This window comes from Helicoverpa armigera, chromosome 6, assembly GCF_030705265.1.
Source record: "Helicoverpa armigera isolate CAAS_96S chromosome 6, ASM3070526v1, whole genome shotgun sequence".
Classification (NCBI taxonomy): domain Eukaryota; kingdom Metazoa; phylum Arthropoda; class Insecta; order Lepidoptera; family Noctuidae; genus Helicoverpa; species Helicoverpa armigera.
This window is the reverse complement of record NC_087125.1, coordinates 2,677,162-2,690,943: the sequence shown is the minus strand read 5'-3', so window position 1 is coordinate 2,690,943 and position 13,782 is coordinate 2,677,162. Positions and strand designations below refer to the sequence as shown.

General features: G+C 37.5%; 1 protein-coding gene across 18 annotated transcripts in view; it reads left to right on the top strand.

The window, feature by feature from the left end:
* Patronin (patronin) overlaps positions 1 to 13,782 on the top strand; it is a 52,237-nt gene that overhangs the window by 4,615 nt on the left and 33,840 nt on the right. For all 18 annotated transcript variants that reach the window (XM_064035270.1, XM_064035282.1, XM_064035284.1 and 15 more), the window contains exon 2: positions 13,280 to 13,375. In XM_064035270.1, coding sequence (XP_063891340.1) covers positions 13,280 to 13,375 — 96 coding nt within the window. The remainder of the gene's footprint in view (positions 1 to 13,279; positions 13,376 to 13,782) is intronic.

Here is a 13,782-nt window from a genome sequence, read left to right as displayed (position 1 = left end):
ACAACAAAACTCTTGGGAAAACAAGTTATACCATAAAATGCCAGTTATTTTTAAAACATTCCACACCTGAGTTTTATATACTTAAGGCAAGAAAACAGTCGTAGAGTTTGGCACAGATAATTCTAACGAAGGCAGCCGGACACGTTGCGACATGGTAAGATATTGTGGTGGCACCTCTTGGTGCATGCTTCCGCCCACGACCCTCTTATATGGCGAGGACCTTGTTACGACTGCCTTACGTAGACACATCCACACAACTGGATTTTGCAATATTATGTTTGTGTCGCCTCGTCCGGAAGGTTGTAATTTGTTAAATACCTTTATCCCATGTGTGTCACATTCTCATCGCAATTGCTTGATGCAATCTTGATTGGGATAGTCCTTGATAATCTTTTGCTGCTATTTGCCCCATTTTGCGAGAGCACCACTGCAATTGGAGACACTTATTTGTTCGACCATTATTTTCGCCACACATAAAACACCTTTGTTGTGTTATCATCTATCCATTTAAGTAAGTAGCCCGATGAAGTAACTCTGGCTACTAGTATAAAATTACGCAAGATGGAAGCTCTAAAACCAACTTATTACCCGATGTCTTTAATGAATCGAATACTTTCAAAAATGATCAAAGTGAAATGAATGGACGAAATAAATCTTAAGCAGTCATAATCGAAGGCGGACGTCGATCAAAGATTAGAAACGCTCTTAAAGCAAGTGTACGGTTCGCTGTGAAGATTCGTTCCCAGATTAGTCTGCCTAAGAATTTCTTCATAATTATAGCATGTATGCAACGTCTAACAATCGCGGTGTCAAAGAAAATATTAATTAAACTCGTCACACTCGGTACTTAAGTGTTATATCTGAGGGGAAATTTTAATTTAGTTGAGAAATCTCTCATTTCTTTTATATCAGGTATGCTTTACTGATTTATTTGTCCGAGTTTAGTTATGGCTCTATTTAACGTAGCATGGTCATAACGCAATGTATGTTTAACTCTGACAAATTGAATGAGTCCTTTTATGTAATGGCTTATGTCGTAATAGCGATAATTGTTAGTTTTACAATATTGAGGCAATGCAAACATTAATCATCAGTGCCAAACACATCGTCGGGGAAATATTATTTTTGCCTCTGACTGCTTCGTATCCTTGACTTGTGCCATCTGTTGTTTTGTCCTGTTTTCATATTAACATATCAACTTATGTCTAAAAACAGAAGTTACATAAATTGTAGTCTTCAAATTGGATAAATAGCTACTAAAATCTGCCGCTGGTGAGCAATAAATCATAATTCTCCTCATCCTTACGTAACAATTTTCGCGAACAAAATAAACCTACTCAAAGAAATTGTTGCGCTCTCAAATTAATTTCATATTACGTACTAAATGTTATTAGTTATTACTTAACACGGAATGCGGTTACGTGTCAACATCAACACAGGTATTGAGGCACATTCGATGTCCGTACTAGAGAAAGCTATAGAGGAATGTTTCACGCGGTTACTTTCATGTGGCCGAGCTTAATATTACATGCCGACGAAGAAATTGCCTCTTCAAATCATATCTGTCATGAACTTAATTTCGCGTACATGTGTTTCGCGATGTTGCTTGTTGTTCGTTATTGGGGGAATATTGCACTTGTGTGTTTGACTTGTCTAGCACTATGTTGCTTCTTAATGCTACATGTTAGTTTTTGCTTGACTGTAAATTCATTAGCAGCGTCTTCGAATCGAATTCCATAACTGTTTTTTTTTCATTTGGGACTAAATGGGGTCTTAGGTAGATAATGGACTTCAATTCCTTCCAATAGAAGTTATGTTGATGTTTGAGATAAAAAAAAAAATAAACAGCATCATGGATTCAACAATCGTTATTTAAATTCGTTTCCTGTTCTTGCTAGAACTCAGCTCTTCCAAATAACTCTTGCATAACGTAGTTTTTGTCAGATTCGCTTCCATTTAATTGTACATATCTAATAATAGTATTTTCTTCTAAAATATAAAATGTAATTACCTGTCCCTCTGCCTGCGGAAGGAAGTAAATTACTGCGATACGATGGAGGATGAGCGAGCAACCTGTCATTATCTGTGCATTATTTTAATCATAAGCTCTAGATACTTTATGGCTCCCGATAGTAATCAGCACCATCTTATTTCTTCAGACTGTCTCGCTATAGAAATTAATAGAACGGTGTATTGTTCTAGAATGAAATGATCGATAACAATTATGTAGTTTGGATTAAAACTATTGATTGCGACACTAATTTAGAACCATATGTTATTTTTGGAACAAATATTTGACCAGCTGTGTCGATATTGGCCAATAAATATTGGTAACAAAATGATGTCATTGCGAAAAGTGAAATTGACTCCCGGAAGGCAGCTTGTTTGAACAAATCACATGCTAACAATTGAATGTTTGAGAGCAAAGTTTATTGAATGGGACCGACGCCATTCATGAACAAAGCTCTTTAATACTCAGCCGGTCACACAAATCAAAACATGCTAGTTACAGCACAAAAAATACTGACGAAGCTGTTCTCCGAGTAACAACTCCTGTCTAAAGAATGGACGTTTCACTCAATTGATAGATCATCAGCTGCTTAGAATTTTTGTTTACCCAAATGGGACAAGTGTCACTCAGCCTAATTGACCATTCAGCATTGTTTAAAGAATTTTCAACGTTAAGTGCAATGTGAAACTGCTATTTAAAAACTGTGACTAACAGCAAAATTCGCATCCTAAACATACACAATTTGCATGAATTTGAGTGATGTTGCTTTAACTACTTTCCTCTTGTTTGACCGCACGACGGATGTTCAATCGAAAAACAAGTCAAGTTAACAAGTAAAATCTAAACAAGGAGAAGAGTGTGTATGTAATGGATGCTTCAAGGTTACAACATCACTTTCACCAAAACTAAGCAGCTCTCATGACGATGTTATCGCATTTCACTGTCTCTCTTTATCTCGTTATCGCGAACATCAGGCATTTTGCATAAGAATTTACTTGTTATTCTAAATTCATGCACTTGTTATGTACATATTTATTGAAGTTAATTTTATTTACTCGAAAGTTGAAACGCACTTTTGGGAGATGAATAAATTGTCAGAGAGATTCGCAGTTTCTCAAGTTCACTCGAAGCCGCTTCATCTTCTTTAGTCTCTGTAATATTTTGTGTTTTAGCTTAATTCATTATTTGTAAAGCATCATTGGTAAGACGAATAATTAAAAAGAATCAGTGCCAACCTGGTGAAAATTGTGATTGAACAAAAGATGTTCTTTTAATAATAACAGTTCTTTACAAATTCGTGACTAATGTAATTCTTTTTACCATTTTTGTACAATTTGCGAAAGTGTTGTAGACAACTGTCGACTCTTTTTAAATTATTGTAGCAATGCACTTTTCCTTCTTTTTAATGTCTGATCACATTTTTCGTCTATGATTCCTCCGTTTTTTATTCTTTCCACTACTCGTCTGATAAAAAATAAACCTCTCGTATTATAAAGATTGAGTAACCGTTTTGCCAAATAAGTTTTGCTTGTTGCTCTGTAGGAAATGTTGCGGTTTCTGTAAAATTTACAATGGCGCTCTTTTTTCTCAGATTTCAAGATCAAGGCCTTTTAATGCTTCTTCATCATGACTGATGTTCGTTTCTGTTTCTAATGTTTTTATATCTAAATATATAAAACTCAAAGGTGACTGACTGACTGACTGACTGACTGACATAGTGATCTATCAACGCACAGCTGAAACCACTGGACGGATCGGGCTGAAATTTGGCATGCAGGTAGATGTTATGACGTAGGCATCCGCTAAGAAAGGATTTTGATCAATTCTACCCCCAAGGGGATAAAATAGGGGATGAAAGTTTGTATGAAACTTTGTCAATTTTAAACCGATCGGACTGAGACTTTGCATGCATAAAGCTACTATGGCGTAGGCAACCCTTAAGAAAGGATTTTGATAAATTCCATCCCTAAGGGGATAAAATAGGGGATGAAAGTTTGTATACATCTTCTTAGATTTTATGAAGAAGTCCTGATGACGAATCAGAATTTTATGATGACGTTCGCTTAAATACGATTTTGATTAATTCAACCCCCATTCAACCCCCACGGGTGATAAAATAAGGGATGATGAAGGATGTAAAATTATTGTATTATTACGCCCCATACTTACGTAATCACAACATCACAAACTTTACTTCTTTCATTAACTTAAATATAAATGGTGACACATGAGACCGACGGCAGATAGAAGAGTATGGAAGGAGAAAACATAATAACGACCCCAAACAAAATTGGGATAAAGGCAGGGGGATGATGATGATGATAAATGGCCACACATACATATATACCTACACACAATACACCTACGGGATGAATAGTATTTTGACAATTCTATATTGCCCACGCAGACGAAGTTGCGGGCAACAGCTAGTGTTTTTATAATAGCATAGCAATGAGTGATTTGTGGCAATCATCTCTAGTGGAGTGTAACATATTATACGCTTTGGATAAGTCAACCTGTTTTTATTAGCTCATTTTTCCTGGTAATATTCTCTTGTTTGAATAGTTTTGTACCAGAAACACGTGTTTACTTACAAATTAACATTTTCATTCATAGACCGTAAACCAATTGCAAGATCGAAAATGAATTCGGAGTCGGAACACCGTGCTTGCAAAACACTAAGGAAACGATAAAGGAAGTAGTAGCCGAGTTGGGTGGTGGGAAAACATTTAGTGCTTCCAGAATTCTCTAAAGATCACAAGCTGTGCCAGTCCCAATAGTGTTCCGAGAAAGTGCATTTCACGCATCTTAGTTCAAGATGCGAGGGATTCTTGTGCAATTCCCGCAGTGGGCCGGATTCCATGGCAAGTGGTAATGTCGTGCAAACTGCCAGTATTGTGCGCCGCAACATCCGTGGGAAATCTCTAAAACGAGCCTTGCATGCATAAGTAGCTGGCCGGCAGACTGGGATGCAGTTTCGTCATTTACTATGTTGCTGTTATGAAAGTTACAGACAGGATTCTCAGGTTATTTAATGTGTTTACTGTACAGTTGTTAAAGGTATGCTGTTTCAAATTGATCACCTGTTAACCATTCGATTCGTCAATTAGCTAAGAAAAACCAAGATGTGTATATTTTTTCACGCATACTCAAGAGCTCTCTAAAAACTGGCAATAAACACGTTTTTATGGTGTCATGAGTACCGAATCGAATTATGGTTGTTTGAAATCTCTAGAGATGCTGGTAAAAATCTCTGTTACAATACAATTTTGTGTGACTAAACACAACCATTTCCTACCAGTTTCAAAATGATCTTATTCTGCATTCATCACATATTTTATCATAAAGATTTGCATTGATCGAAAACACGGCTTGATCCATAGCCCATTAAATTTGCAAGTAGAACTGGCTAGATGATCGCTTTATGCCTTTACAAGTTTAAAGATATCCTCATGCATTGTAAAGAAGATGTCAACTTTTTTTTATTTGGAATTTAAGCCTTGAACGCTTAAACGTTTTGTTTGTTGATTTTATTACTGGTTTCTACGCCTACAATTATTTTTTGCAAAACTCTGAATATTTTAATTATCAATGATTGTGGTATTGAATCCTCTTTTGCTTTGATCGATGTGTATATTTAAGATACTTTTTCTTCTGTGGTCACACTATACTAATTAAATGTATCATGTAGGTAATGATGTTTTAACAGTATAACATGGTTTGAGTTTTACGTTATGGATTTTTACACACCCGAAAATCGCATGTAAAACCATTTGTAGGTCGCACATATTTTGTAACGTCGCGTGTGGTAAAGTTAGGGTCTCCCCACACGGACAGACGAGGAATAGAGGTTATTATAACCTTTATGTCTACGACATAAGGATGTAAATGATGAGCCCGGACTGAAAAGCAATGTGCTTTTCAGTCGGAGCTCAAGCTGATTCCAATTCAATAAGTGTACTGAGTCCTTAATGCGGTAAAAACTTCCCCAAGTCGTTGGACCAGATGTCGGCAACTTTACACATATACCAACGCCCACCATTGTTCACTACTATTCAGTATCTACTATATTTATTTAATATTCGTGTACTCTACCAACAATGTGATCAAATAATTCGTGCGTGGAATTTTGATGCCATCTACAAACTTACTTTACCTTAAATGTTATTAACTAGCCTGATCCAAACACCTCATGTATTAGAGGCGTCACCGTGTATAACTTTCACAATACTTCCTGTTAATATAAAACTACTTTCGACACAAGTAATCATTTTATCAATATTTTGGCCAAGTAGTGACGTAATAGACTATTTAATAAATAGCCGGTTGATCCGAACATATCGATCGTCCGACCGTTTTGTACTAATAACGGTTATGAAATGTTTATATTAGTCGTCGTTGCTCCCTTTGAATATAGGCGCCGCATCTCCGACTTTCACCGAGATATCTCGCTACTGCACCAGCCAACTGGGTCATACGATGATACATAAATTAAATATTATATTTGTCGCCTAGTTAAAATTTTGGTAAAAATAAAGAGATATGCATTTTCGCTGATATCGAGAGAAAGAACATCATGAGAGGATGGATTAAGCATTGCGATAACGTATCGGACATGACGATTTCGCCTTAAACACAGCATTTGTTATCGTGCACAGCAATGACGATAGACACGCAAATATTTTACCTCGCGATAAGCTCTTCTTTGTAATTTATTTCAATCGCAAGAGGAACTTGCGATGCTTATTTTATTTTAAATCGGTTTGAACGGTAACTTCCTCCCACTTCTATAGTAGCATTCACAATGGGCCTTGACAGTGCTACGTTAATATCAGCGTAGGCTCTGAGGCCACTGTAATTTTCATTAACATCGTTCGCGTGTGGCTGATCACACAACACATCATATAAATTTTCATCCGTCCCAGAGACATTCATCTGTGTAATTGCCGAATGTAATATGTTGAGCTGGCTGTAAAAAACGCCCTTGCCTCTTAACGTTTGTTTAATGGTTTTCTACCATAATGCTTTAAGAACTCTTTTTGGAGTCATGATTTTTCCCAAAACTGTTTTTACTGTTCACATATTTAACAGCCTACAGCAGTTGGGTGTACCATAAAGTTAATGTTTGATAGAGGCTGTGTGGGCTTGATATATTTATAGTTCTTACTGGTTATGACTTCATCGCATCACTGCTCTGTTGACATTGTGCTCCGTGATCATAATGGCAGTGTTCCGCTGTTTAGATTTGATGATTTCTAAATAAATTCAATCAACAATAGTAAAGAAATTATTTTTATTGCTTGAATTTTCACCTTTGCCCTCGGATAAGCGGTTGCGTATTCCTTACACTAAGATGAAAGAAGTACGTTAGTTGGATATTCAAAAAACTTAAATAGAATGCATCGTTTTACAATAGCTTTCTTTAGAAATTCTGCGAACCTGCGGAAAACAGATTATGAAGGGGATCTAAAAAAGACCTAGTCAGTTAAATGCATCACAGAATCGAGGCCACCATCAGCAATTATCGTGTTTTTTGCCGAAACCACCATTTTAAGCAGAAATAGTCTGAGTAACCATTGGTCAGGTGGATCGAAGTGATTCATTGCAGGGTAAATATTTTTTTATTTCCTGCATCGCTAAACTAATTGTGTGTACCATTAGTTCCGCTAGCTGGTAAAGCTCAGTAATGCTACGATTGCCTCTACAATATTATGACAGTACCATGTTAGTGCCATAGAGCTCATAGACCGTTCACAGTTTCACACATACAAATGAAATTAATTATGTACAATTTCTTGAGACTTCCTGCTTCCTGTTACTTGAGGGCTGAGTAACATCATGAATTTTAAAACTTTGGCGTTTTTATGTATCTGTACAAATATGCAGATCACGTTTCTGATGGCTATTGTATTCGTTGAATGTTAAAGTTCTTTTATATGGAGGAGGCTCATCTCTTTCGACATGACTTCGTGATTCCAGTAATTTGTTTCCTACATACCAATTACGGTAATCTAATCGTGCTGCATAGGAGCCTTGCAAAATTCCATTCAGGTGCTTAGAATTAACTCGACCGTTTGACCATGTTTGTATCTGCCAATGCATATGTATTCATGTATAAGTACTTAAGAACAAGAATTCTTTTTCTCAGCGCCGCTCACCCGAGTTGTCTCCCATATTTGGTCAACCCCATGAATCACTTCTTGTCAAACTTGTTAAGACTTTGTATGAAACTTATTTCTTGTGTTTAATCACGACTTGGAGCTTGGAGTTTGTGTTGCAGTGCTCCTTCCTTGAATTTTCGCCTTGAATTTAAAGTCACACCTTATTTGACTTACCTCTTGTTGTTATTTCTGTACAGCTGTAGTAAAGAGCTGGCTTTAGCAGGTGTTTGGTTAAAAAAAGTTAGAAAAGTTGGCAATGTTTAACAAAAAAGGGATTGAACGGCAGCCGGTGCCAGCAGATGCAAGGCATAGAGTACGCTGTCGTGTGCCGAGACAGGCTGACCTATTAAAACGCCAAAACATGTGGATTACAGAATACAATGCCGAGGTATACCAGTTAATGCAACGACTTGGCACGCAACGAGAAATTTATTCGTTCATTATTCAATACGCATATTTTTTTGTCTCAGCTTGTTTAACGCCAGCTTATATGTATTTCCTATTCGCGAAACCTATTATGGTACGGAACCTTATGGTTGCCGGTTACAGAAGTGAGTTTTTACCTTCTAACAATTCTTATCCGTAAATACTGTTAAGTTTAAATAATAATATACTTCAAAAACAATTAGGATGCCACCGTAAATAAGCAAACACCCCGAATATCTGGTGTAAGCTAAATTTGATCAATCACATAAGTGTCAAAATGTTAATTGTTTTGTCATCTCCCTTGCACTCGCAGTGGAGAGGAGAACTAAAAGCTTCAAAGCCATAAGTTAAAGTGCTGGCGAGTTTGTGTGGGGGCTGCGTGGGCGCACGACCTCAGTGGATCGCGTGGGCTGCAGGTGCCAACGCACCTTTCCAGTTTCCACGCATCGACTGCTGTGGCCTGCGAGCCTCCGATCCGAATCGAAGATAATCGTCTCAGTTAACTGTTCACGATTGTTTTGCAACGATCCTTCACCCCGATTCGTAGATTGAATCTTGTTATTTACCCATTTTCTTATCAGTCCTGGTGCATTTAGCAACTTCCTTAAATTCACTAGTTTTTTGTATGCATCGCATGTTAGTTGGTAAGTACATTTATTTCCAAAGAAGCATTCCATGAGTAATTGCGTGTTTCAGTCTTGTTAAGTTTAAATGAGCTGTGTTTTACGTGTCTCCGTATAGTGTTTTCTACAAAAAGAATAGACATTATGCCACACTTACTACGAGCTGCGTTGCTCTTTGTTCCGCAGGTCAAGCGAGTGAACTTCGAGTACAGTTGGTCCTACTCCGACAAAATAATTTAATTCGAGTGAAGGATAAAGGCATTGAGGGCATGCATTCAAAACAGGTTTCCTTTGAAATCAGTATTTGCTACTGCGTGTCTGTACTTCAAATGATCGCGCGTAATAATTCATGAAGCAAGACATCTGTTCGTGAAAGCATCGATGATGTGGCGACGACCCGTCTAGTCACAGAGTCCCGCTTGGACTGAGCTGTTTCGATGCAAATCTGTGATGGTTACAGTTGACGACCACGGAGGAAGTGCATTCTTCCGTTAGCGGAGTCGATGGCACTAATGAGCCAGCGCTGACAATACTGTTCCTGCGACCAAACATCCGAACCAGGAGAGAGTGAAATGTGTGTTCAGCAGCGACTTCGCTAATTGCGCAGCAATTAACCACGAATTGAGTGTAGAGAGTGGCCTGCCCGCTCCACTTGCTATATGTTATAGCGTGGTGTATGAAAGTACTTAATAGTCGGCTCTTTACGAGCGAAACGCTCCTACGTTTGCAAATTGAATGCGTTTAATCCGAGTCTGTTTATGTTTTTTAAATGTGTGAACTCCGGATTCAGATTGAATTCAATTTGCTATTCTTCCTATCCGGGTAAAAATAATTCACTTGTTGAATACACTGCTTCCATGTCCAACAAATTGGCAATTGCTTGAAATATTCAAGGCATAGCAGTTAAAGTTTAATGTAGCATGAACTGTTGTACATAGTGTATAGTGCCAAGCAGGAGCTGTCGAAATAAATATGAAAGTATTGTATTGAAACATCATGTGCTGCACGCCGCATTCCCGATCTTACCAGCAACGTATAACATAAATACTTAATCGGTGACGGGATTCTAGACTGATGATAAACAATGTTAATTAATACGTTAGCGAATTATATTTGCATACATAATCTCAATGACCAGTTCATATCTAATTGGCATCAAAATATTTACATCAGACAAGTTTAAAGTTTTCCTCTACGTTCGTGTACTTACAATCAGCTGTAGAGGCCACAATGGCGCCTGTTTTAAACCAGTTCAAAAATGGATGGATTGTGTAACCGTCAATGCAGTCACTATTCTGTGAAAAAAGCGTGTTTTTGAACCCGATGCCGCGAGCAAAAGATAGCAATTTATAGTTATTTCGTTGGCGCATACCGATGCAATTAAACATTTTCTTTATGGTATAATGCTCATGAGCTGTGGAGTTCGATGCCGTCGGTGCTGTGTAGCAACAACGGTTTCAATTTAATGATCACTGATAGTTAAAAAATTTGTAAGTGCTCGTCTTTTAAAACCTATAATTTAGCTTTTTGATAGAGGCACGTGTCCTGCAGTGGATCGGATAATAGTCTAATGATGAAAAATTCTCATAATCACCTGAAAATGTGTCCCCAACTCAGTAATCCAAAAGTGACACATAAATTGAAATCGCACGTCCTTATTTAACGTATTCAAAGCCTAGGACTCCTGAGACTTGTGTCGGTACCAATCCTTTGTTTAGACCAGCTAGAATATACCCTAAATTAAATATTACATTGGAACAAGATTAACGAGCCGTCGACAGTCTCCGGGGGTATCAGGTATAGGTGTAGGCGGCCATAACTGTTTGCCTAAGTGCGGTTGGCCTGTTTACCTCCTTTTTGGAGCAAAACGTTTTTCAATACTCTTTCAGGTCCAATAAAATCAGGTTTATACTATGTCAAGTTCGTAATTGGCGTGCTTCAATTTTAATATCAAATATCTAAGACATACCTAAAGAGGCAAGTCGTTTTGGCTCCCAAATATGTAGCTCCACTAATTAGTGAAACAATATAAATCTTTCTGAAGCATTACCATATTGAAATTGTCACAAAACCATTAGGAGGATTTTATTTGGATCACATTTATATTTCGTTCAGCTAGTTTTAAAGGCCTCCTATTCGGAGAAGAAATATGTGAACCCACGCAAAATAGTCACAATTGGATTCAATTAATTCCAATCTGTCATCAATATGTATTACACGATATTCAATCAACTGATATTGTTTGCTTTTATGAGATCCAGTCTGTTAATATTTCTTGCAAATCCAATCCAATTTATGTAACTACTTGAATGAATGGCGATAAAATAATTTATGACATGTTTGAATTTTGAAAGGAACATTAGTTTCCATCAATCAAATATTTTATTACTTTGATTTCATTCACTGCACAGAAATCTAGGGCATTCGAAGTGGTAGATATCGTTCTACATCGCCAAAAATTTGAGCATTTTGTGGAAACACCAGTATCCTTCAGTGTTACATTTGTTTACTGTGACATTCTTGATCGAACCCGTCCAAGTAGCTTCCTATTTGGGAGTGTCTCCGTGCACTGGACTATTTTTAACCGTGGCCGCATGCGCCGGCACGCGCCCGATCTTTCAGCTTTATGATTTGTCGACGTTCTGATACTGTTATTGATAGCTAACATCGTCTTATTCCTTTTCTGCTTCGTCTCTCTTCAATGTTTTAGACGCATTTTTGTTATAATGTTTCCGCTTTGGACGCAGCTTTATTTTTGTTTGTTATTCCGTCCTCATTCGGTTTGCTGCAACTCTTTGATCGCGATAGTAAAATTCTACGTTGTTTACTGATATTCCCGCGATGGACTATAGATAACTTGCCTTTCATTTGCAAAATATGTATTACAGTCGCATGGCTGCAATCTCTGTTATGATACCATCTGAAATTTCGTTTCTCCGTGCCGTGTAGCTTAACAGTACGTGTTATTAAAATTCTGCATCACAACGGATTTCTAAGCATCGTGATGCGTTTGCATGTTTTAACTATTAGTTTACAGTAAATTAATAACAGAGAGTGATTGTTCGCGTGCTTGCTTTCTTTCTTGCATGACGATTGTTGCAGAGATGCGATGGCGCTATCAACATTTATATGCACGGCCAAACAGCTTTGGTTGATTATTCGATTCTATCCACCTCACCTTGACATTGTACTCATTCGCATATGGATTATACTTTTCGCGGTCATATTTTATGACATCATTTTTATGCCATCTCATGATGTAAGTTTTATTATCAGGCATATGAAGTAATGACATTTAAGTGCTTAAGGCGCGTTTGGCAAGTTATTCGTACGAATTATGTATGAACGGATCAACATAAAACTTTGCTAGTAGATATACGCAGATAAATGTTAGCTGTAAATACTACAGCTAGCAGTTAACGTAATTGAGAAAAGCAATTACCTGTCAATTATAATTTTCTGTTCGCAGTGGACAAAATTGCACTTACATACGGCGATTAATTTTGTGGTTACGCCAGACTCAATTCAATTGAACTTCTCTACAATGAATCTGTTATCACATTAACAAGTAGTGAGTGATGATAGTGCAGTACTCAAATTAGGACAAGGACCACTTCGGTTCCACTTATTGATCAATGCGATCACAATAAGCGGACGTTGCCATAACGCGGCAGTGGTTGACGGTTGACAATAATTGTGGCAATCGACAGCCGACAACTGGCTCAATGGAACTGCTATTTGCAATTATTACCTCGTTAACCGATAGATGACGATCCAAGATATGAGAGTCGAGGTTGTCATCACTGCACTACTTTACGATTCTGTGTAGCGTTTGATATGATCAATAGAAACTAGATTTAGGTCAAGCCACTCGTAGCCTTGGATTTCTGAAGGGGCTAATAAAGTTAAGGAGACCCAAGTTTTAATGAACGCGCTTCACAAATTCGTATTGACGAAAAAATACTATTCAACGCTAAAATGTTTTAGTGTCGAGCTCTTGTTATGAAATTGTTGGATGTTTGTGACTAAATTAGTAATCTTGTTTTGTATTGTTTCAGTCGAAGCAACGGGCGTCAATTAAATGGCTGCTAACGAAGGCGTTCAACAATAGGGTCCCGGATAACCTCCAGGAGCCCTTTTATAGAGATCATGAGGTGAGTTTCACTTTAGTTAGAGTAATATTTTTTGGTACTTTTATCATAACTCTTAAATAGAATGTAACAGATGCATAAAAGGCTTTGTTAGAGCCTTACTATGTCCTTGACTTCATGTAATAGTCCATTGTTTCTGAATTTGGAGACAATTACATTTTCCCCTTGATTTCTCACGCTCAGATGTTCGAAATGTCAACAACACACACCTGTCGGTCAAATTTTGGCTCAGCCGTAGCGTTGTGATTAGATTTCAAATTGTTATTAAGGACACCTATTTCAGTATCAACCAAACTCTTAGTCTCGTGCCATTTTTCTTGAATGTTACAAAAGTTTAAAAATTCTGTGTCTATAGGCCACCGCAAATTACCACCAAACACGTGCATTTAGCAAGAAACTTCTTTTTATTT